This window comes from Callithrix jacchus, chromosome 8 (genome assembly GCF_049354715.1).
Source record: "Callithrix jacchus isolate 240 chromosome 8, calJac240_pri, whole genome shotgun sequence".
Taxonomy (NCBI): Eukaryota; Metazoa; Chordata; class Mammalia; order Primates; family Cebidae; genus Callithrix; species Callithrix jacchus.
In genome coordinates, this window is record NC_133509.1 from 62,954,740 (window position 1) to 62,976,885 (window position 22,146).

General features: G+C 41.9%; 1 protein-coding gene and 2 long non-coding RNA genes across 13 annotated transcripts in view; 1 reads left to right on the forward strand and 2 right to left on the reverse strand.

Annotated features, from left to right (window-relative positions):
* LOC118144905 (uncharacterized) overlaps positions 1-767 on the reverse strand; it is a 44,930-nt gene extending 44,163 nt beyond the window's left edge. For all 9 annotated transcript variants that reach the window (XR_013521702.1, XR_013521701.1, XR_013521703.1 and 6 more), the window contains exon 1: positions 654-767. This is a non-coding gene — a long non-coding RNA (uncharacterized LOC118144905). The remainder of the gene's footprint in view (positions 1-653) is intronic.
* A 111-nt stretch (positions 768-878) lies between these two features.
* Positions 879-22,146, forward strand: part of FOXG1 (forkhead box G1) — a 29,229-nt gene continuing 7,961 nt past the window's right edge. Inside the window, exons 1-3 of one of the 3 annotated variants that reach the window (XM_078335981.1) lie at positions 879-1,513; positions 2,642-8,428; positions 8,925-8,998. In XM_078335981.1, the coding sequence (XP_078192107.1) occupies positions 2,839-4,305 (1,467 nt within the window). In that variant the 5' untranslated portion in view covers positions 879-1,513; positions 2,642-2,838 and the 3' untranslated portion in view covers positions 4,306-8,428; positions 8,925-8,998. Of the gene's footprint in view, positions 8,429-8,924; positions 8,999-22,146 lie in introns of all 3 variants that reach the window. The other 2 variants (XM_078335982.1, XM_078335983.1) reach the window with 2 other exon arrangements.
* Positions 13,939-21,442, reverse strand: LOC144577553 (uncharacterized). Its single transcript, XR_013521706.1, has 2 exons — positions 21,250-21,442; positions 13,939-20,172 (listed from the first exon to the last, which is right to left on the reverse strand). It is a non-coding gene; the product is annotated as an uncharacterized LOC144577553 (long non-coding RNA).

Here is a 22,146-nt window from a genome sequence, read left to right on the forward strand (position 1 = left end):
GAGGGAGAAGGAGGGGAGGAGGGAGGAAGGAGAGTTGAGGAAAAGTAGAAAGAACGGGCCTGAGGAGGGGAGAAGAGTGGGAGGAGGAAAAATGAGCAGGAAGGGGAAGGCCCACAGAGTTCTCCAGCTGGTAGGCAAAGCCCATTAGCTCACCCGACTCTGCGAGAAATCCAGAGGGTGGAAATCAATGTTTGGGGCCATGTCACTATCAGCACTGATTGTTGGAACCCTTGAATTTTTCCACATGTAAATACAGTTTGTTTTAAAGTGAGAAGATATGTAGACATAGGAAAAGATACATACATACAATGGAAGGACATTTGAGGTTAGTCCAATATTCAAAGCCCCTTTGTGGCATTCCTAATAGATGTATATTTAAATTTCACTAGCTATTTGTAATTATCTATTATTCTCTCAAAAGTTTCCTCCCCCGCCTTCTCTCTCTCTTTCTCAAGACTGGGGGTGGGGAGGACGGAATAACCCCTATTATCCTAAGTATTCATCAGTTGCATTCTTTATGTTACAATTTAACTTTAATATCAAGCATAAGCACCAATTTTCCTTCCTTCGTTTGCTTAAATACCAAATCTGCCAGATATCTTAACTGAGAATTTATCAAAGTGAAGAAATGCTTACGTTTGATAATTATTTACCTTACAGAGGAAGGGAAAAGTGCTTTTCATTTATGCTTCTTCTCCACCTCCCTCTTCTCTGGGGCGACATCCTCCGTAAAATGTGGCATGGTTCGTGCCCAAGTGGGATGAAACAGCCTTTGATCAATGTGCTCCCCACTAAATTCCAATCCCTGGGAAATGCTGGGCCTTAGCCCTGCCCCTGGCCACGGGATCCTTTTAAAGCCCCCGATTCGCAATTTCCCCATTCACTTCAACCTTCAACCGAACCTTCCCAGTTCCAAAGCCCAAGAAGCTGAGACTGTGGGATCGACGTTCCCAAGGCTCCCTGGTGCTTACCAGCAGCACGCAGGGTGGGCAAGCACTGGCTTCAGTATACTGTTATTTCAGGAATGAGGCCCGCACAAAATAAAAGCATTTGAAAAACGGAAAGAAAAAAAGAGGGAGTGAAAATAGGAAAGCTTAAAAAAAAACCCGGAAAGAAATAAGACGCCCATCCTTATTTTCCCTCCATTGTCAACAAGCAAAACGAAAATATTTCCAGGGTGATCGCTCGCAGCTACACGCTTCCAATTCGGATTAGAAGCTGAGACTGGAGCAGCAAGGAGAAAACGACATCGAGTCACCCCGCGCGTGAGCGACGTTCTGGAGCAGGAGAGAAGGGAAAGGAAGAGACACACGTATATAGCATGTGTTACCTGATTTATTTCGAGATTGTTTGGTACTGTTTTCTCTCTGGGCACCTCTCATTTCGGAAGGCCATCAGAGGCGCCCACTACTGAGCGGCCCCCGCCCGCCGCAGCAGCACCGGGAGCCCCAGGCCCGGCTTCCCCGCGGCGCCGGAGCCCGGAACTCGCCGCCGCCCAGGCCTCAGGAATCGAGTAAGTAACCCCTGTTTGGCCCCGCGCTCCTCTGCCGACTTCCTCCTCCTCATCCCATCGCTCCGAAAGCTTTCCCACACCCTCCACCCCCGAGGTAAAGGACACCCCCCCACACACACACAAACACACGAGCCAGCGGTGGGCCTCGAATCTCTCCTTATCCAAAGCTGCACTAGAATATTACCTACAAAGGGCACAATTTTCCTAAGGGCTCAGAAATGCCAGACACGGGCCTGCAGGGCTGACTCGGAAAAGTAGTGCCTCTCCTCTCTACCTCCTCCATTTCCTGCCCTCTCCTTGCATCCTCTCTCTGCACTCCCACTCTTCCCACTGCCACCACCACCACCACCGCCACCCCCGCTTTCAGAAATAAAATTGGATACAAACTTTAATCACTAAGGACAAATATTGACCCTCAAACGAAAATGACCCAGTACAATGAGGAGGAAGCCGGAAATATGAGCTATTGGCCCTAGGAGGGGGATTTCGGTGGAGCGGAGCCGGCGGGGTGGAGAGGGTGGCGGGGGTGCAGGGGCGCAGAGAAGGGCTGCGACACCGCGTGCTCCTGCCGGCGTATCCCTACGCGGCTCCGCGCGGCCGCGGGGTCCGAGGCCCGCGGAGAGGGGGAGGCGAGCGCCCGAGGGGGGCGGCAGCCGGCGGGCGGGGCGGGGGTGGGTGGGCCCGGCCCCTCCGATTGGTTGACGGCGAAAGAGACGCTCCCGCACGCCGCCGGCTCTGATTGGCCCAGCGGTAGGAAAGGTTAAACCAAAAATTTTTTTACAGCCCTAGTGTGCGCCTGTAGCTCGGAAAATTAATTGTGGCTATAGCCGCCTCGATCGCTGTCTCCCCAGCCTCGCCGCGGCCGCTCCGGGACGCGCCCGCCCGCCGCCCGGCTCTCCCCCCCTTTGGGCTGCTGCTGCTGCTGCTGTGACTGCTGCTGCGAGAGGAGGAGGAGGAGGAGGAGGAGGAGGAAGCAGCAGGGGGGGGGAGCGGGGGGTGGGGGGGAGACCAAGAAGTACAGTTGGGAGCGAGGGAGCTTCACCCCCGGGGCGGTGGTTGTTTCTTTTTTCTTTCTTTCTTTTTTTCCTTTTCCTTTTTTTTTTTTTTTTTTTTTTTCTAATTCCTGAGGGGTGGTTGCTGCTTTTGCTACATGACTTGCCAGCGCCCGAGCCTGCGGTCCAACTGCGCTGCTGCCGGAGCGCTCAGTGCCGCCGCTGCCGCCCGCGCCCCCCGCGCCACGCTCGGCACCCACCGGTCGCCGCCGCCCGCAGCGCCGCTGTCCCGCTCCCGCGCCGCCGCCGCCGTTTCCCCTCGACGACTGGGTGATGCTGGACATGGGAGATAGGAAAGAGGTGAAAATGATCCCCAAGTCCTCGTTCAGCATCAACAGCCTGGTGCCCGAGGCGGTCCAGAACGACAACCACCACGCGAGCCACGGCCACCACAACAGCCACCACCCCCAGCACCACCACCACCACCACCACCATCACCACCACCCGCCGCCGCCCGCCCCGCAACCTCCGCCGCCGCCGCCGCAGCAGCAGCAGCCGCCGCCGCCGCCGCCCCCGGCACCGCAACCCCCTCAGGCGCGGGGCGCCCCGGCCGCCGACGACGACAAGGGCCCCCAGCAGCTACTGCTCCCGCCGCCGCCGCCTCCGACCGCCGCCCTGGACGGGGCCAAAGCGGACGGGCTGGGCGGCAAGGGCGAGCCGGGCGGCGGGCCCGGGGAGCTGGCGCCCGTCGGGCCGGACGAGAAGGAGAAGGGCGCCGGCGCCGGGGGGGAGGAGAAGAAGGGGGCGGGCGAGGGCGGCAAGGACGGGGAGGGGGGCAAGGAGGGCGAGAAGAAGAACGGCAAGTACGAGAAGCCGCCGTTCAGCTACAACGCTCTCATCATGATGGCCATCCGGCAGAGCCCCGAGAAGCGGCTCACGCTCAACGGCATCTACGAGTTCATCATGAAGAACTTCCCCTACTACCGCGAGAACAAGCAGGGCTGGCAGAACTCCATCCGCCACAACCTGTCCCTCAACAAGTGCTTCGTGAAGGTGCCGCGCCACTACGACGACCCGGGCAAGGGCAACTACTGGATGCTGGACCCGTCGAGCGACGACGTGTTCATCGGCGGCACCACGGGCAAGCTGCGGCGCCGCTCCACCACGTCGCGGGCCAAGCTGGCCTTCAAGCGCGGGGCGCGCCTCACCTCCACCGGCCTCACCTTCATGGACCGCGCCGGCTCCCTCTACTGGCCCATGTCGCCCTTCCTGTCCCTGCACCACCCCCGCGCCAGCAGCACTTTGAGTTACAACGGCACCACGTCGGCCTACCCCAGCCACCCCATGCCCTACAGCTCCGTGTTGACTCAGAACTCGCTGGGCAACAACCACTCCTTCTCCACGGCCAACGGCCTGAGCGTGGACCGGCTGGTCAACGGGGAGATCCCGTACGCCACGCACCACCTCACGGCCGCCGCGCTCGCCGCCTCCGTGCCCTGTGGCCTGTCGGTGCCCTGCTCCGGGACCTACTCCCTCAACCCCTGCTCCGTCAACCTTCTCGCGGGCCAGACGAGTTACTTTTTCCCCCACGTCCCGCACCCGTCAATGACTTCGCAGAGCAGCACGTCCATGAGCGCCAGGGCCGCGTCCTCCTCCACGTCGCCGCAGGCCCCCTCGACCCTGCCCTGTGAGTCTTTAAGACCCTCTTTGCCAAGTTTTACGACGGGACTGTCCGGGGGACTGTCTGATTATTTCACACATCAAAATCAGGGGTCTTCTTCCAACCCTTTAATACATTAACATCCCTGGGACCAGACTGTAAGTGAACGTTTTACACACATTTGCATTGTAAATGATAATTAAAAAAATAAGTCCAGGTATTTTTTATTAAGCCCCCCCCCCATTTCTGTACGTTTGTTCAGTCTCTAGGGTTGTTTATTATTCTAACAAGGTGTGGAGTGTCAGCGAGGTGCAATGTGGGGAGAATACATTGTAGAATATAAGGTTTGGAAGTCAAAATTATAGTAGAATGTGTATCTAAATAGTGACTGCTTTGCCATTTCATTCAAACCTGACAAGTCTATCTCTAAGAGCCGCCAGATTTCCATGTGTGCAGTATTATAAGTTATCATGGATTTATATGGTGGACGCAGAACCTTGATAACAACCTAAATTATGGGGAGAGTTTTAAAATGTTAAACTGTAATTTGTATTTAAGAAGCATTCGTAGTAAAGGTGCCCAAGAAATTATTTTGGCCATTTACTGTTTTGTCCTTTTCTTTAAAGAACTGTTTTTTTTTTTTTTCTTTTGTTTACTTTTAGACCAAAGATTGGGTTCTAGAAAATGCACTTGGTATACTAAGTATTAAAACGAACAAAAAGGAAAGTTGTTTCAGTTGGCAACACTGCCCATTCAATTGAATCAGGAGGGGACAAAATTAACGATTGCCTTCAGTTTGTGTTGTGTATATTTTGATGTATGTGGTCACTAACAGGTCACTTTTATTTTTTCTAAATGTAGTGAAATGTTAATACCTATTGTACTTATAGGTAAACCTTGCAAATATGTAACCTGTGTTGCGCAAATGCCGCATAAATTTGAGTGATTGTTAATGTTGTCTTAAAATTTCTTGATTGTGATACTGTGGTCATATGCCCGTGTTTGTCACTTACAAAAATGTTTACTATGAACACACAGAAATAAAAAAATAGGCTAAATTCATATATATCTTGATACTTTTGTCTCTTTTATTAAGTAAAGCTAATTTTTCAAAGACCTATCAAGTTATAGGGAATTCGAAGGCTTTTTCAGCCAAACTAAAATTTAAACTGCTCCTTTAATTTGAACTGACTCTAAAAATGAAAATAGTGTTTTTCCCTTTGTGAATGAATTTTACAAGGAGCAGCCTATTTAAACACTAGCTTTAAACAAAGTATAGGATTTTCAGCTGATATCTGTAAGTTTCTGTGGATATACAGCAAAAAGATATAATTTAATTTTTATGTGCATAGTTGTTTACCCTGTGTTTATTTTCAAATCAGTTAATAGAATGCTTTTTATATATTTTGTTTCAGGTATATTGTTAATAGAGCTTGGCAAATTATAAATAAATATATGTATATGGTTAGATAGAAGTGAATATAATGAACACATATGTAATATATATAGACACACAGAGCCCTTCAGTTCAGGTACAATTTGCGCTATGAATGCTGCAAACATTTTTGTTTAAATATTTGTATTTATACTTTCGAAGTCAGCATTTATTTTTGTGGCTGTTTACCCACAATGAAAGAGTTCTAATAAAGATGTGCTGAAGTTGCAATATAGATTTTGCCGAAGTGATCACCTGTTGTAATGACTTGCAGATCAATGTTTATATTTTATTTTGAAATTATAACAATTTAGAATTCTAGACATTCAGAAGTAAAATGCCTCTTTTCTTAATTTTCATAATGTAGAGGTATTTAATTGATCCCCTTTTAAATGTCTGTGTAATTCAATCTAGAGATTTGTTCCTTTTGCTTAGTCATAATTTTGTTTTAACTTGCCATATGCATATGTATACATATACTGTATATGTGTATATATGTGAGACAAAATGAAAACATTTTTTGAATTGTTTCAGGCATCCCAATAGCTATAATTGCAGAAAATAATTAGAAAACCCTAGTAAAAGGTTTAGTAACTAATTGGATCCTGTGGTGAATCTGTGGAGGACAAGTTTTTCATTTGTTACAATTGTATAGTCTGATATGTGTTCTGCAGTACTGCAATAAGCTGGTTACTTCTTACAATAGGCCCAATGAAAAATAATCTGTCCCTAAGATGTTATCAGCAAACACTTAGAGAGTTGCTCAGGAAGAGGAGGAAAAAAAAAAAAAAAAAAAAAAAAACCTAAGGGAGAAGCAAGCTTACTGGAATAGATTTGAAATTGAAATGCCGAATACTTAACACTGGAAAATAGAAGGGGGTGGGTTGTGGAGTGGAGACAGGAAAAGAGAGAGAAAGAGAGAAGATCTTTGTGGTGAAAAAATAATTTCCACCAAAAAGAAAAAAGAGTGAATGAGAGAGAGAGAGAGAGAGAGAGAGAGAGAGAGAGAGGGAGAGAGAGAGGCCTAAGAAAGAATATAAGGGCCAGGAAAATTAAAGGAGCTGGAACCAAATATACACAAATGGGGAATGGACAAAAATAGATCAAGACAGTTAGTTTAATTATCTCCTTTAAGCAATTAGACATGATTTTATTTTCTTAGTATAGGAACAGTTTCACCAGAGGTCCAAGTTTCCTTGAAATTTAAGTTATTCAGAATGAAGCATAAAAACATCTCCCAAATTATTGTTTTAAAAGCCAAATTTATGGCCGATATTAAAAATAGCAATAAAGTCCAAGTGAATGATTTTAGGCAAAGGAAATCCCCATTACACATTTTTAACTGAAATAACTCAAAGAGAGGCATGTGTCCAAGCTGAAAAAAAGGTGATGATTTATTGTTTGCTTTTGCCATGGATTTTATTTGTGGAATAAGAATGTATTAACACAGGGGAAATATAGAATTTTGCTTACCAAACATTAAAAAGAAGTTGAACTCTTGTGGTGAGGTAAAGGGATATAGGTATAGAAGAAAGATTCCCTGCATGAATTTTTTTTTTTGCCACATTAAATAACTATAGTTATTTGTGATTATAAGTGTTCATTTGACTCACAGATAAATTGAGTTTTAATGGCAAACATCATCCTTTGAAATCAAGAGGAAAACTGATTTCTTTGATTCTTAGAAACAAAGTACTGGAGTAAAAGTTCTGCTTGGACCCATGTCCAAATTACATACAATGGATATGCCTAGAAGTGTGTTAGGTATATTAGACATGAAGGCAGATATATGGAGAGAGAACCTTGTAAAGGCTTCCTGAAGCCCAGTATGAACATCTCATTTCCCTATCCTATCATTCCTCAACTTACCTTCTCAAAAAACACATGACAGTCTGGAATGGCATGTAATACATTATTGCATCAAACTGGTTGTAATGTTGTGTTACTTGTTGTCTCCAACCTTTGACGGTTAAACTTAGCTAATGTCAGAAATACACTTCAAAACTTTTTGAGGATTTTTTTTCATACTTATAATTGTTTTTACTAAGATGAAGGTTCTCCTTTGTGAGATTTTGGAACTGAAACTGATCGCAACTTAAAACTTGAAATCTCAAATTAAAGTTTATTTCCAGGTTTAAAGTATTTTACTTGAATTTGTCTGTTGTAAAGTTAACAAAAAAATTAATATGTAAAACACAAAAAAATATGTAATTGAACTAGAGGAGTTAAAGTATTATTTCAAATGTGTTTCTTCAGCCCGTTACAAAATTGGGAACCTAGTGAACATAAAGTCTAGAACAAGGTTTAATACAAATATACTTATGGTCATGGAAGCCTTCATGTAGTTTCTGTGACTTGCATAAAATCAAAAGCAGAGAGGCAAAAATTTAGTCTTGCAGGGTATTGAATAGCATATATTTAAGTTGGTGCATATTTCACCCAAATACGTAGATAAATTTAATATATTTCGTAGTCTATAGAAGTGTGGTTTTTAAAATGTGTTTTCTACATCATTGTTGAGGAATTTGCATGCATTGGGAAAACTTTGCTTTTGGGAAATTAATTTTATGAATAGCTAAAGTGGCTGGTTGTGTTTGAGACTAAAAGCCTTTTGGAGAATTAGGCTAACAAAGGGTGAAGGTGAAGATCATTAGAGGTTTTAGAGCTGGCTGAGATGGGTTGCTGGGGTTGTGTAACTGTGCCTAGAGGGCGGGGTTCCTGTACATTCCTACTTCACCAGATAACCTGCCCCCAACACCACTTCAGCTTCTGCCAGACAGATGGAACTCTCCAGCATGAAAATCTGCACAGCCATTCCAACAAGCAGGGTAGGTGAAACTTGAATTAAAATTCTCCCCTCTTTATTTTTCTACTTAAGGCCAGATCCTGGAGATATGGAAGAATAGAGGTCATTTAGATTCTCTCTCTCAGGCACACAGGTCTGCCGTCTTCCTCAGGCTACCTACCTGTAAGAGCTAAAAGGCACTGGAGATCTTTTCCAGTTAGTACTTCCTGCTATATTTTCATTTGCGTGCATTTTTTTTAAAGGATTTATTTTCTCTATCCCAATCATTCCCCATTTTTATTCTCCCTTCAGGGCCCTTTCCCCTCAATCACCAGCAGTTAAAATAATCCACCTCAGATTCTGGCTCCCAAAAGCACCCATTCCCCACCCTAGCGGTCAGTTCTAGGGACCTTATTCTGAGGATGTAGGCCAAGCGGGCTCCAGGCTGGCAAATAGACAATGTATTGTTAGATTTTGTGTCTCTTGTCTCCCTCCCGATTTCTACTGCGTTTTGTTTTTGTTTTTCCCCTCCACCCAAGGCTCTGACTGAGGTTGTCCGAAGGATGCCGAGGAAAAGGATATCAGGACTGGAAGTGCTCTTACCACAAGATCAGTAAGTGAAAGTGCTTTTCCGAAAGGAAGGGGTGGAGTAGGGAGTATGTGTAACTGACTGCTTTGACTGAGTTTTAACGCGTGACTTTGGGGTCCTGGGCTTAAGTGTGTATCTTTTCTTGGAAAATGTTTGTTAGCAGGCGCGCTACCAACAGACGTAGCTGAAAGGAGACATGTTTTCCACGTTGACAGAAATCACAGTGAATCCCCAGGTCAAAAGGATGTAGACACGGCAAAGGAATATGGAGACAAAACGAGACACATTTACGGAGAAAGGGTACTGGGAAACTGAAATAAGTCCTAAACTGTAAATTAATTCATTTTGTGGAAATATGATTTCTGATTCTTACGGTTGCTGCAGGAACTCCGGGCCGTTCTTAACGCCCAAACACAGGGTTATTAGTTATCCTTATTTCAGTTAAAGCTCTTTGCTCCAGAGCCAAGAACCTGCTTCTCTCTAAAGTTCTTCTTTGGATCGCCCTTCTCACTCTATTTGCACACTAACAAGGCCAACCTTCCCTAGAGCCCGCCCTAGCCCCCAGCTCCTTGGCATGGGTCACACCAGGCTCCCAGTCGGATTTAGCCCGGCTGCTCTGGGTCGGGAGAGGCACTGGGCGCGTGTGGGAGTCTTCTCTTCTGTCTCTTCGAAAGACTAGGGAAATGAACACCGTTCTGGGCTTGACTTTGTCCCTGCTGGGAGTATCCCAGTTCCTGGCTTTGGAAATCTCAGGCAAATAATTGATTTTTAATGCACACTTAGGAGACGTCAGTGTACGCTCGAGAGCCTCGCTATCCCAGAGTGGCTGAGAGCACGCGCCAGATACAGGTTGGCTCGGCCCGAAGCGAATTTGGGACTCTCGTCGCGGTGTCCTATTAATTGGCCTTCCCGACGCCTCAGGGACTCCTGAGCGAAGATGGAGAGTGGCAAAATAGCGGGACTTGAAGTCGTTGTGGTAGGGACCCAGCGGCGTTGTTTTCTCGGGTTTTGGACCAATGTGGAGAAGTAACGTAGGCTGCTGAGTTGGGGCCTTGCTGGCTGCGCGGTGGCCGGAAAGGAGAGGAGCTCTCGGGACGCTGCGGCGGAGATCCCGGCGGAAGGCGAAGCCGGGCGCTGCGCAAGGAGCAGCAACGTGAGGGCGCTCTTGCCCAGGACAAGCAGATCTGAACGTTTGGTAGCTCACATTGGCTGATGCCAGGAAGAGAAACTTCAGAACCTTGACTGGCGCACTACCCTACCTTTCCCTTTCTTCTTCATTTTCTGTGTACCATGACCCCCCACCTCCAACACCTCCACCACCTTTTTTTCCCCTCCCAAAGTTGTTTCCTTTTGTTTAGCCGGTGCGGTTTCAGATCTCAGCACTTCTCGGCTAGTAGATAAAACTGCTCTGTAATGGACATCTCTTCTCCTCTCCACTTGCTACCCGACTCCCACTTCGCTTTCTACCCCATTTTTGCTTCTCTCTGACCAAGGCTGTGGTCCAAGGTGAAGGGGTCTTACAGGAAAAGAGGTAGCCTCGGGTGGGAATTCCCTTAGCACTGAGGGCGGACAGTTGTTGGTGAGAGGGAAGTAGGGGCTCCGCAGGGCAGAGTACTCCGCCAGTGCTTAGATTCTCAGGCGGTAATCTTCAGTCTAGAAAAGGTGATGGGAAGGAAGGGCAACGCAGAATAGAGGTGGTCCACTTCCGACTCCCCCTCACCCGCCCATCCCTGCAAGTAAGACTCAATTTCTGTAATTCAACACCATCTTCACCCGCTCCTCTATCAAACTTTGAGGTAGGCAGACATTCTGAAAGTGTTGTGATCACAACAGGCATTTACAATGATAACAACTCACAAATTATGTTTGTGAGGGTGAGGGTTAAGATAAAATGCCCCACGTCTTTTTCGTGGTCTATTGCTTAGCACAAAATCTTTTTCCCTATCTTCGGTCCTATCTTCCCTATCTTGCAGAAAAGCCCCATAGGAGGAAAGCAAGTTGGACGTTTACAGATTTGAGATTCGTGTTGGAATGAAAGGGAGTGTATAGTTACCAAACATATTTGGGTATTCATTTTCAGCTTAGGTTGAATTTGCTTACGCCACTGTCACTCCCAGAAACTGGGGTCGTCTTCTTCAATTTTATTCCTCATCTCTTCCTATTGTGTCATTCTTTGAATCAATGGGTTTAAGGTGCAAACATAGTTTCCTGCGTAGACGTTTTTGATTCCGTTGATTGAGTACGAAGATTAAAAACTGTAATGGGGTTATGGAGAGTTGTCTCTCAGTTCTTTCATTTTCTCATTGCTGTGAAATTTAATGACCTGATCATTGTTGTTTGAAGTTAAATTATCTGTTAAATTAGCCCGAAATAATAACTGATATTTTCCTTTTGGATTTGGTTGCTCTTGAATTCTTGGCCCCGGATGGGAGAGAAGTCTGAGAGAGTGTTTTGTGATACAATATTATAAAGATAATCAAAATCAATATTTGTGTGCCAGTGATATCACATAGGAAAAAAAATCCCTTTCAAAGTAGCTGAATTTCATAAAGAAGACATTCTTTTAAAGGCTTGTGCTTGAGAAGCCTGGATTCAAGAATGAATGTAAATAAGCATCTTTGTTGATGAAGAGAAAATATGAACACTGTATTTTCATTACTCTCCAGAATCTAAATATTCAAACTCATCACATACTGGTGCTTGCTAATCTAAATCAATTCGGCCTTCCAGGGATACATATTCTCAAAAAGAAAATTTAACTCCTAGCAAAATCTAAAACATTGTTTTAGATGTGAATTTCTAGAAATCCAAAGTATATTTATTTCTTTGAGTCAGATACTAGTTTGTTTTGCAATCATTATATGAAGCAATATTAACACAATGCAGTTTTTTTTTTTCTCCTTGCTTGTTTCGTGGTGACTCCATATGCAAGTATAGGTGTGAGAGCTTCCGCAGTGTATTGAGGAGATGACATCTTATTGTTTTAGGACCCAAATAATCTTTAAACCAAAATGTACTACAGCCATTAAAAATGATCTTTAAAATTAATAAGCACCATTGTGTGTTTTTCCTATTAAAATGTACTGAATGAATAATTAGAGGCTAGGATAAAGGTTGAAAAATTCAGAGCAAGAATTAGGTGGTAATTTTATTATTTGATACTTTTATAATTTCTATAATTAATGACGTCATTTTAAAGTTTGGCAAAGCTTTCTTAGAAACAAACAGAGCACTCCTCCCATCCCATCAGAAATACTCTAGAAGGAATAAAGTAGATTCAGGTAGAACCGGCAGAAAGAATTGTTTATTTATTTATTTATTTTTCCCAGTAGTAATAGTATTAGTGAAGTTGAAAAATATACTTTTAATTATACATTGCAAGCTCTGATTGCAGGTTAGAAAACTAAAATCGATCATTCCTACATCAATAGTGTTGTTTATTGCTACATTGATTTGTGTTTATTTATGCAGAGGCTTTCAGTTATTTACTTACATATTTCAGCATCTGCCTCTTGATTATTATCTTGGGTTGCTTTTAATGAAAGAGCTTATATAGGAAGCGAAACACACTTGACAGATCCATTTTAAGTAAACCTGATAGTGAATTATGGCAACCCAAGGAGATTATGAAATTACTTATTCATACTTGCTTTTTAGCAATTAGGAATATGTTTCTGATTAAAACCTCATGCTGCTTGAAAACGTCCATTCTTTTCTTCATACTTTGTATTGATGTGTTTCAATAAAATAGAAAAATAGATGATTTTATGATGTCAGATATAATAGAATGAAACTGATAAAGAGCTTTATTGTCTTTTTCCATTGGCATGATGAAGCTACCCTCATAGCAATAAGCTGGGCATTGAGTTTATTAATGCTGTTTATGAAAAATCAAGTAGCATTCATTTGAATATAGACATAATACTTGTGTTTTAAAACATCTATTAATTCTAAATCATGCCAGGGGTACTTAGGCTGAATGAGATAATCTGGAGTTCTTTAGTATATAGTTTATATACTCATATTTTGTATTACTTAGCATTATGTGTGATGATAACTTACAAAGATAGACATTTCTCTTGAACTGATATCTCACAGGAATGTTATCAGAGTTCATTTGAACAAATAGGAAAACTAAAGACGTGGTAGTGTGCCTTTTATAAGTACAGAGCAACAGTGGGATATTGAGATGTGTTAATATCTGTACTTCTATTATCATCATTACAAAATATTGAAAGATTACTTGAAAATTGAGAGAAAAAAGTGACCTAATTTATTGAGGACTATTTAATCCTCATTTCATAGGACTTTTATTAAAGTTTGGAGGATTAATTCTTCCTTGTTAACAGTTAGGAATACATTTACCAAATACTGTTAACAACCCTATTATTCTTCATCTTTTGCGCCAACCCCCGCCCTCAGTCTGTGCAAGGAATATAATCATAACCATTTTTTTTTTAAAGAATGATAGGGACTTGGGAGATGGAAAAGGAATTAATAGTCTCACCCTGGCGAGTTTTCCTTAGCATCCGCACTGTGAGAGGTAGAACCGCTCAGTCCCGCGGCTGGCTGCAGGCAGAAAGTGGGCGAGTCCTGGGACTTAAAAAGTTTTGCAGAAGGTTGAAAAGAGGAGCAGAGGGAGAGTTTTGAGTTTATTTATTTTATTTTATTTATATTTTTATTTATATTTTTTGTCTTATGCCAAGCCCTTGAAGTTATCCTAGCAACGACGTGGTCCTTGTAGTACCAAGCATTGTTGGCATTCTGTCGAGATTGTGATTCCAGAGCATCGGATGAAGGGGAGTTATAGCTAAAGCGTACTCACCTCCCCCCCCCCCCCCCCGTCTTTTTACGCACGCAGCAACTCGTCCTCACGTGCATCAGGGTAGTGGACAGTGCTGACTTGAATTGCTCTCCCTCACTCCAAGCCTTTCCTGTGAATGAACCAGAAAACACTCGACAGGTCGTGAATAATCGTTTTAATGAGTGTGCAAAGCGTGCGACGGGGTGCACCGAGCTGTCGGGTTAAACAAACAACTTGTACCCTGACCAAATCCGATTGTTAAAGTGCAAAGTGATGTCAGTACCATTTCCATTGCCTTTCGGAAATCCACAGATCTGACACGCGGGAGTCCAATTTTCCCCATTAAAGAAAAATAACAATATTTTTCGACCGTGAATGTGATCTTCTTTAATATTAATCTGAGCCAAACCAAACTTCATTTGAAGAATCAGAGAATTAGTCGTGTCTGTCTCAAAGAACAAATCGGAAGAAAGGAATAAGGAGGAAAAAATCAGAACAAATATAAAACGTCTGAGGGATAATAATTTCTTCTTGATAGCTCACACATCATTGCTGATCAATGTTGTAAAAATCTTCCTTTTATAGATTACTTCGTAGCTCACTAAAAACAAATATTAGGTTACTTGTATGTAAACAACTGGACTGGTAATTTAGTCTTGCACTAAGATTGAATTTGTAGACCTGTAAAGGCTTTTACTGGAAAAAATTTAACGAAAATATTTGTTGTTTGTATAATAGCCTGTGAGAAAAATGAAGGCATAAGTCGTTTGCACATTCATGCTTTCAAGGAAAACAGTTTGGAGGAAAGTAATGGGAAAAGAACCCTAGCTGGCCATTATCGAAAATCATAACAAAAAATTACAAATGCGATTTTCACGAATTATACCCTCCCCTTTTTTTGCAAAACTGCACTGGGAAATATTTTGTTTATTTCTCAACCTGCAAGAAGGCCTATTTGAAATCAGTCACATGTTCTCCCTTCTTTGTTGATTCTTTTATCTTCTTTCACAATTCCAAACATTAAATATCATATGAAGATTAAGAAAAAACTTCAAAATATTTAAAAAAATATCTTTTACACATTACCACTTAACAACCTGTGGAAAGGAGAAATGTGTAAAATATTTCCCTTACCAACATGTTTTATATATTCACAATTCAAACAAAATGTTCATGATGCTTGGAAATCAGTGTCCTAGTGCCACAGATCTAGCTTCTTCAACTCAGTAACAATATAGGGAGAGCAAGGTTGATATTTTTATTGCATTATTATATATTATGTATTTTCTATATGAAAGACAGAACATATATGATGTCCTACAATCTGCAAGTTTATTTTATCTCTTATAATTGTAACCCATTTGGAGAAATGAAATATTGGGGATATAAGACACTTGAATGTGGAAGCTCAGCATCTGCTCACTTACCTCCTATTGGCCATAATGTTGTCTACATATCTGTGTCTGTCTGTTGTGACCATCTATTTCACATACAAATATGTCCATATACCATCAATAGCAATTAAGAGAGTTAATTCACCTAAAACATACAGCTGAGGTATTTGATAGAGTAAGCAATTTCTTATGTAAGTCATTGTACTTATGTTATTATGGTTGCTAGTTTTTATACATCTGTGTCAATTTAGCACCAATTAGGTAAAATGGAAGAGATTGAAATTCAATTTCCATCATCAAAACTTGGAAAAGACAACCAGGGTTTTAGGACAGTGTTTTTGTTTATTTTAACTATTCTCTAGTAAATGTCTGTATCAGAATATCAATTCAGAATATCCTTTATTTTCTATGAAATTTAACAGAAAAATTAGTATTAAAAACTAGGGGATTGCATTTTTAAATTGTTTTAATTATTTTTGGGCATACCACAGACTATGCAGTTTTTACCTAAACATATCTCTTCTCTGTGGGCTGAGTTGAAGAATTTTAGGAGTCACTCAAAGAACTGCATCCATTTCTGCTTTAGATACACAAACAGCAAAGCTAGAGGGTATGTCTGTTTTTGTGTGTATATATGTAGTTAAAGAACTACACTATCAAAACATTAATTATATTTGAAAGAGAACAGAGCGTGTTGTGAAGAGAATTGCATTATTGAATTTACATTCCACAGAATTTGTCTGAGAGGGCTGAAATTCTATACCTGTCTTACATGATGCACCCTCTTCAGAGAAGTGCATAATAAGAGCAAAGAGATGAAAGAGTCAAACTTGGAGGGGAGTGATCTTAAATGTTTGGTTGGTCCTGAGCAGAGGGTATCCACATGAAAATGCAAATCATAAGAAGAATATACATGGGATCTTTGTTCCTTGTCAACAAAAACAAATAGAATTTTTTCCCTCTACCAAGCAAATCACAGAATAATCTTAGCTGAATTTGGGGGAGGGGAAGTGGTTGAATGACAGAAAATTTCAGTTATCATATTTTTTATCCCCAAGTCCTATTTATTTCACAGTTGCCAAATTTTATGTCCAAAATTTAGGTTCTCTTCCTCCCAAATCCTACATTAGTATGAATCATCCCTGATCATTTTTAGTTTTTGGCTTAATTACTAGTTTTCAGCTTTAAATTACCAATAAACTAATTAATCTGACTAATCTTTCTAAACTTCTGTTGAATAGTATAATAGCTGCAACAACAACAAAAATAAATAACAAAAATTATAATAATGACAAAAATAAACTGTTAATAATAATAATGCAAACAATAGCAGAAACAATTTTAAAATAATTTATCTGGCCGACAGGATGACAGAATCCATTTCTGTTTGAAATTTGTGTTTCACAGCTGCAGTCAGGCATTTCTCTGATTTCTTGTTTCACTGGTTAGATGGATGATCTGTTCCAACCCAAGTTTCCTAATAGAGACTCCCTTGGTCTAATATCATAGGTCTTTTTAATGGCACTGAGTATTTTTGTATCCACTCCCCTTTATTGCTATGGACATGCAGCCCTGCAGATGACATTCCCAAATAAACCAACCTGGGGGGGAAAAATACTGGGTTTGGAGGCAGGTATGTAAAGGAATTCTTGGGTAGGAAAGATTCTCAGGTGCCTTCTGGATGGAGCTCTGCTGGTGAGTGGGTAAGTTGTCCTATTTGAGACGCAAGTTCACAAAGCTGAGGAGTTTGAGAAGGGCTGAGTCACTGAGGTTCCTAAGAGTTCAAAACAATCACTGGCCCTAAGGAAGCCAGCCCATAGGGCAAGAAACAAGAAGTAGGAATTAGGTCCCCCAAGATGAACTCTTGATTCCTTTAGAGATAGAGAGACATAAAGAGGATAATGAAGTGAAGGGAATATACCTGGAGGGAAGAGAGTAGGTTAAAGATATTAGTAACTGGTAGTAGTCTGGCAAGTAAAGCTAAGCCCATTTCCTCGGAAGAAGAGAAAAATGCTTTTGTGAACTGAAAACTTCCCAAGGTTTATTGTTTAGGTGAAAGACCAGCCCCAGTTCCTAGGACTAAGCTTAAAAGTATCTGCCAGCGAGTCTGTGTCTGCAGTAATCCAACTCTCCTCCCAGCCCCAAGTTCTTCCCATCTTAGAAACCCCCAGGCACCATTATCTCCCCATAAAGAAAATGAACGAAAATTAAAAAGTGAATTGGGAGAAAATTAGACTCAATATTTATCAGGCAGATATTGAGGTGAAAGCAAGTTGTTTTATAACTGCCTTCTTTTGTGAAGGGGAAAGAAAGCTGGTTAGGAAAGGAAGCATGATTACAGAAGAGAACAGAGACCGTGACAGAAATTCTTTGGCAGTCCAGCAGCTAGGGTCAAATGGAGAAGGATCTTAGCTATAGAAGGACAATTTTAGATCAAGGAAGATTAACCGTTAAACAGATTTTCTTTGTTCTGCTTTCTTGCAAAGTAATATAGCTTTAGTAATGTATGTAAAAGCAAGATCTGTACACCTTAAAAATTACAAAAAGAAAGACATAAATATCAATAGCGAGTTTTAACCTTTAGAAAATTTTAAAGAAGATATTGTCTTCAAACTCACATATACACATTATCAGAAAACCAAACAGTAATTGATGGAAGAAAGGGAGGGATTAAAAAAAAAAAAAAAAAAAAAAAAAACAGGATGCAACTTCCCTGCTGTAGTACCACGCTCTGTCTCTTAACCTTTCACTGCAAGGAGGCTGAACAATCTTTTTTCATTTCATTTCTTTCTAGTCTTTTCATTGTAAAGAGTATGAAAAAAATTCCAGTTCATGAGAATATTATTTCACTAAAGATCAGCAAAGAATGAGGAGCTTTCATTTCTGATGATAAATTCTCTGAGGTGATGTTCAGTCTTATCTTGCCTAAGACTGCAACGAGAGAAATGCAGCTCTGGCTGTAACTGTATATCAATCTACTCTTCAATGGTACCCCAGGCTTTCTCACTGCACTAATCATAACTATTAAATTCACTCAAACTCTTCTGGAAGTAGTTCTGCAACTTGAAATCAAATAGAAGCTTTCCATATATAAGGAAATTCTAATAAAAATAAAATTTTAAGAAATACATTTGGTTATTGTGATTGTTTCTTATTTGTTTAAATTGTCCCTTTGGTTAAGAAACAATCATATATTTCAATAAGAAAATGAAAAGAAATCAGCACTGCCAGTAAAAGTAGCTTTCAATCCTGTTACCTTTACTCTGGAATGGCTTTTGAGAATTTATTTCCCAACATTTTGGTTTTAATAGTATTTAACTGAGAACCTCCAAGTCAACAGAAAAATGCATAACTAAAGTAAGTTGTGTAATACTTCTGTCATGACAGAAAGAAAACAATGAAAGCAGTTACTTCAAGGTAGTAAGTCATGCAGACCCTATCACAAATGCAGAGTTTATGCACCCATTTAACAAAATTAATATGCATCTATATCCCAATATCTTAATGACTGTTTATGTAACCAGATATTTAAACCACATATTTAAATGCTTGTGCACCTATATTACACACCATGCTGTATATGGTTCAAATACGTACTTTTGTTTTTTTACAGAAACTGAAAGCTAAACAAATGTTAGTATTTTCCAAGTTTTTACTACTCATAATTGGGGTTTACATAGGATCTATAAACACTGAAGGAAAGCCAGAACCACTACATTTTGCTTAGATTACATTATGAATCAAATAAAAGGTTCTTTCTGTCTTGGGATGTGCAAGAGTGAGGAATTTAGGGGTGGATGGAATTAGGACATATATTTTTTCTGTAAGTCAACATATAGTAATTTTATTCTTTTAACATTCTACTACTAAGTAAAATAAACATATACAGTTTCAAAAGCAGGAGCCATAAGCTCAAGTCAAGAGATAATATTTCAGAGAAGATATTCAAATGATGCTCAATAACATTTTTTCTAACAAAGGAAATTTCAGATAGAGCCAGATCTGTTGCACAAGTGGCAAAACAAACTATTTTAGTAATGGGCTGTGGGGGGATTTAATGGACTGACACTCTGAATATTTAAGAATAGTAATATTCCTTTGAAGAGGATTGTATGCTTTTCTATCAAACTCCTTAAAAGGGGTGAGGGAAGGAAAAGTTTGGAGGGTAGATTATGTCCAAGCATCTCAGCTATTACTAGTCTTGAAAAGATATGACCTGGGTAGAATAGGAAAGGTTTTGATGACAGGAGAGGATCTGCAAGAGTCTATTGCCCCTATCATGTTTATTCTCTCTTAGATACACATTTCAAAAACACATCCTTTCCAATGGGCTCTCATTTGCAGTTGCGGCTTCACAGACAGCAGCCAGCTTGCATTCAAGTGTGGTCCAATGCATCAGTCTAGTTTTAAAAGGAAAATAATGGACCGGAAAAATAAAGTTACAGTCTTATCAATGAAATTCTTATCGGCAGTTGAAGAATAGGGAAAAGGAAGGCTCCAAAATAGGGTGATGGGAAGGGAGTAATAACTCTTTAGGTAAGTTTTGGGAAAATGCTAAGTAAAATGCTGTTCTGAAATTGGGATTAATCGAGCAGTTTAAATACAAATCTGCCGGAAATTGGAAATCGTGCTCTGTGCGAATGAAAATGAAAGACTTTATGCATATTCTAATTTTCCCTCTTTGGCTGCTATTTTGGAGGAAGAGACTTCTTTTGCTGATGGTGGGACTTTTTTGTTCTGCACAGGAAATGTGTAAATGAACACAAATGTTTTTTCTTTTGCCTTTCCATTCCTCTCTTCCACTCTCCCCTCCCCCCTTCAACAATCAGAAGTTGTCAGGGTCCGCAGTTCTGCCATCACGGATCCCAGTGTTCCTTCCCATTCCCAGGATGTCAGAGGGCAGGCAATGCAGGCAGGACAGGAGAGTTAGGGCTCCTCTGGAAATTAGACCTTTGGAATTCAGTGCAGAGTTTGTATTACATCTTTGGACATTCACAGAGCTAGAGGATAAGAAAAACTCTTAAGTTTAATATGATGAAAAATCACCTATACAAAAAATCATCTAGAAAACCATTTCCTCTCAAACTGAATTCTCAGTGACAACTAAGTGGAAGAGAGCTTAAAAGCGATCTTATAAACCACGTCGTGAAGACCTACTGATTATCAATCCCCTGTCCAAACACTTTCCCTCCCACACCTTTGGGAAGACACAGGGATGGTACATTTTAATTACATTAAGACCAGCAAAAAACTCTAGTTTTATTCGGATGTATGTCAGTCACCTAAAGCTGAGAAGGAGTGAAGTGGCCCAAATGGTCGTTTTGGGTTTTGTGGAATACGTAGGGGACTCCTGAAATGTGTGGAATGAAGGTAGGGGAAGAGGGATTCTGTGGGGAGAGGAGGGAGAAAAAGACTGAGAGAGAGAAAGAGAAGTGCATTCGCAAGACAGGCTGACAATTTCTCAATTAATTTGGGGCAGAGACAGAGAGACTCCGAGTTTCTAGTTTCTTTTTTATGCCACGGATGAAAAGCTGAAGACAACCTTATTCTGAACAACTCAATTTGAAAAGACGCCCTGCGTACGTCCCCGTACCCCTTTTGCCCCAGCGGCCGCTGACGAAGCGCCACCGGAGCCTCCGGCGTCCGCAGAGGCCCGGGCCGGTTGTCGCCCGGATCGCCGCCTGCCGCCCTGGTCACCGCCAGCTGCCCCGGATCAACGCTAGCTGCCCGGCCTCAAGGAAGGGGCGACGCCGATTCACTTAAGAACATAAAGCGCCCCTCTTTCTAAAAACGCCACTAACAGCCCCTCCCTCAGACACATTTTCGGTGCCCCCACCGGAGCTCCGGTGCCCCCGAGTGACCTCTTTCTGCCATCGCGTCCGCTGGAACCCCGTTTCTCTTTCCCCTTCAGTCTTCAGGGAGGGGGCGCCGCTCCGCATTTCTCGGGCAGTTCAGCACCCCCAACCCCACCCGCGTGGTTCCAGGCCCAGGGGTCCGTTCCCTTCCCCGTCCGGTTTTGGGGACGCCAATTCACTTAAGAAAATCCTGGGAGAAGAGCGCGCCCCTTCACTACAAACCTCATGTCAAGGTTACAGCCACATTTAGGAACCTCTTCGGAAAAGCTGAGAAATCCCTATTTTGCAAAAAGCCTTCTGTAATGTGATGGGGCTTTGTGGTGGGAGGAACCTCGGAGAGACCTCGTGCGGCCTGCGTTTGCAGTCACGCCCTGCCCAGGGACATTCTCCCGCGCACGGGAGAGCCTGCACTTCCGGTCTCCAACCCTCACGGCCGTGACTCTTCCCCTCCCCCGCGCCGGGCCCTGCATTTCCGGCCCCCTTGCTCTCCTGCACTTCCGACCAGTCACGTGGATGACGGATAGCGTTGGGAGATGTTTTCTGTATCTTCCAGGTGACTGGTTAGATCCTACCTTGTTTCTTCATTTCTCTTTATTTCGAATGTCCTTTAGGTTGTTTTTTTTTTTTTTTTTTTTTTTTTTTTTTGCTTCCTTAAATTTGAGGGTTGAGAAAGAAGTGGAGAGAAAAGGGCCATTGATGACAATTATTTTTTGTATTTTCAGATCACTTGCCCCTTTCTGAATTCACTGTACAAATCCATACAGCAACTGCGATGTAGTCCTCTTTGTTCTCCTCCAGGGTGAGGCCAGTGTTTGCACTTAGTAGGCATGCAATGTATGTTGTAGAAATTATTGGATAAATGATATTCTGTCTTTAGGCATATTATGCTTAGGGTTAGTAGGAGTCCTCAAATCAACTGACTTCTGTTTTTTGCTGAATTAAATTGAAAGGTTGATAAATACACGAGTTTTTACAGGGACTTAAGTGTTATTTATTTAGGGACTCCCCCAAACAGGTGTTGGAGATCTCTTAAAGAAAAAGAAAAAGAAAAAAAATATATATATATTTTATATAAATATTGCTCATTGAGAGTCACTTTTATTGGGAATCTTAATTTTA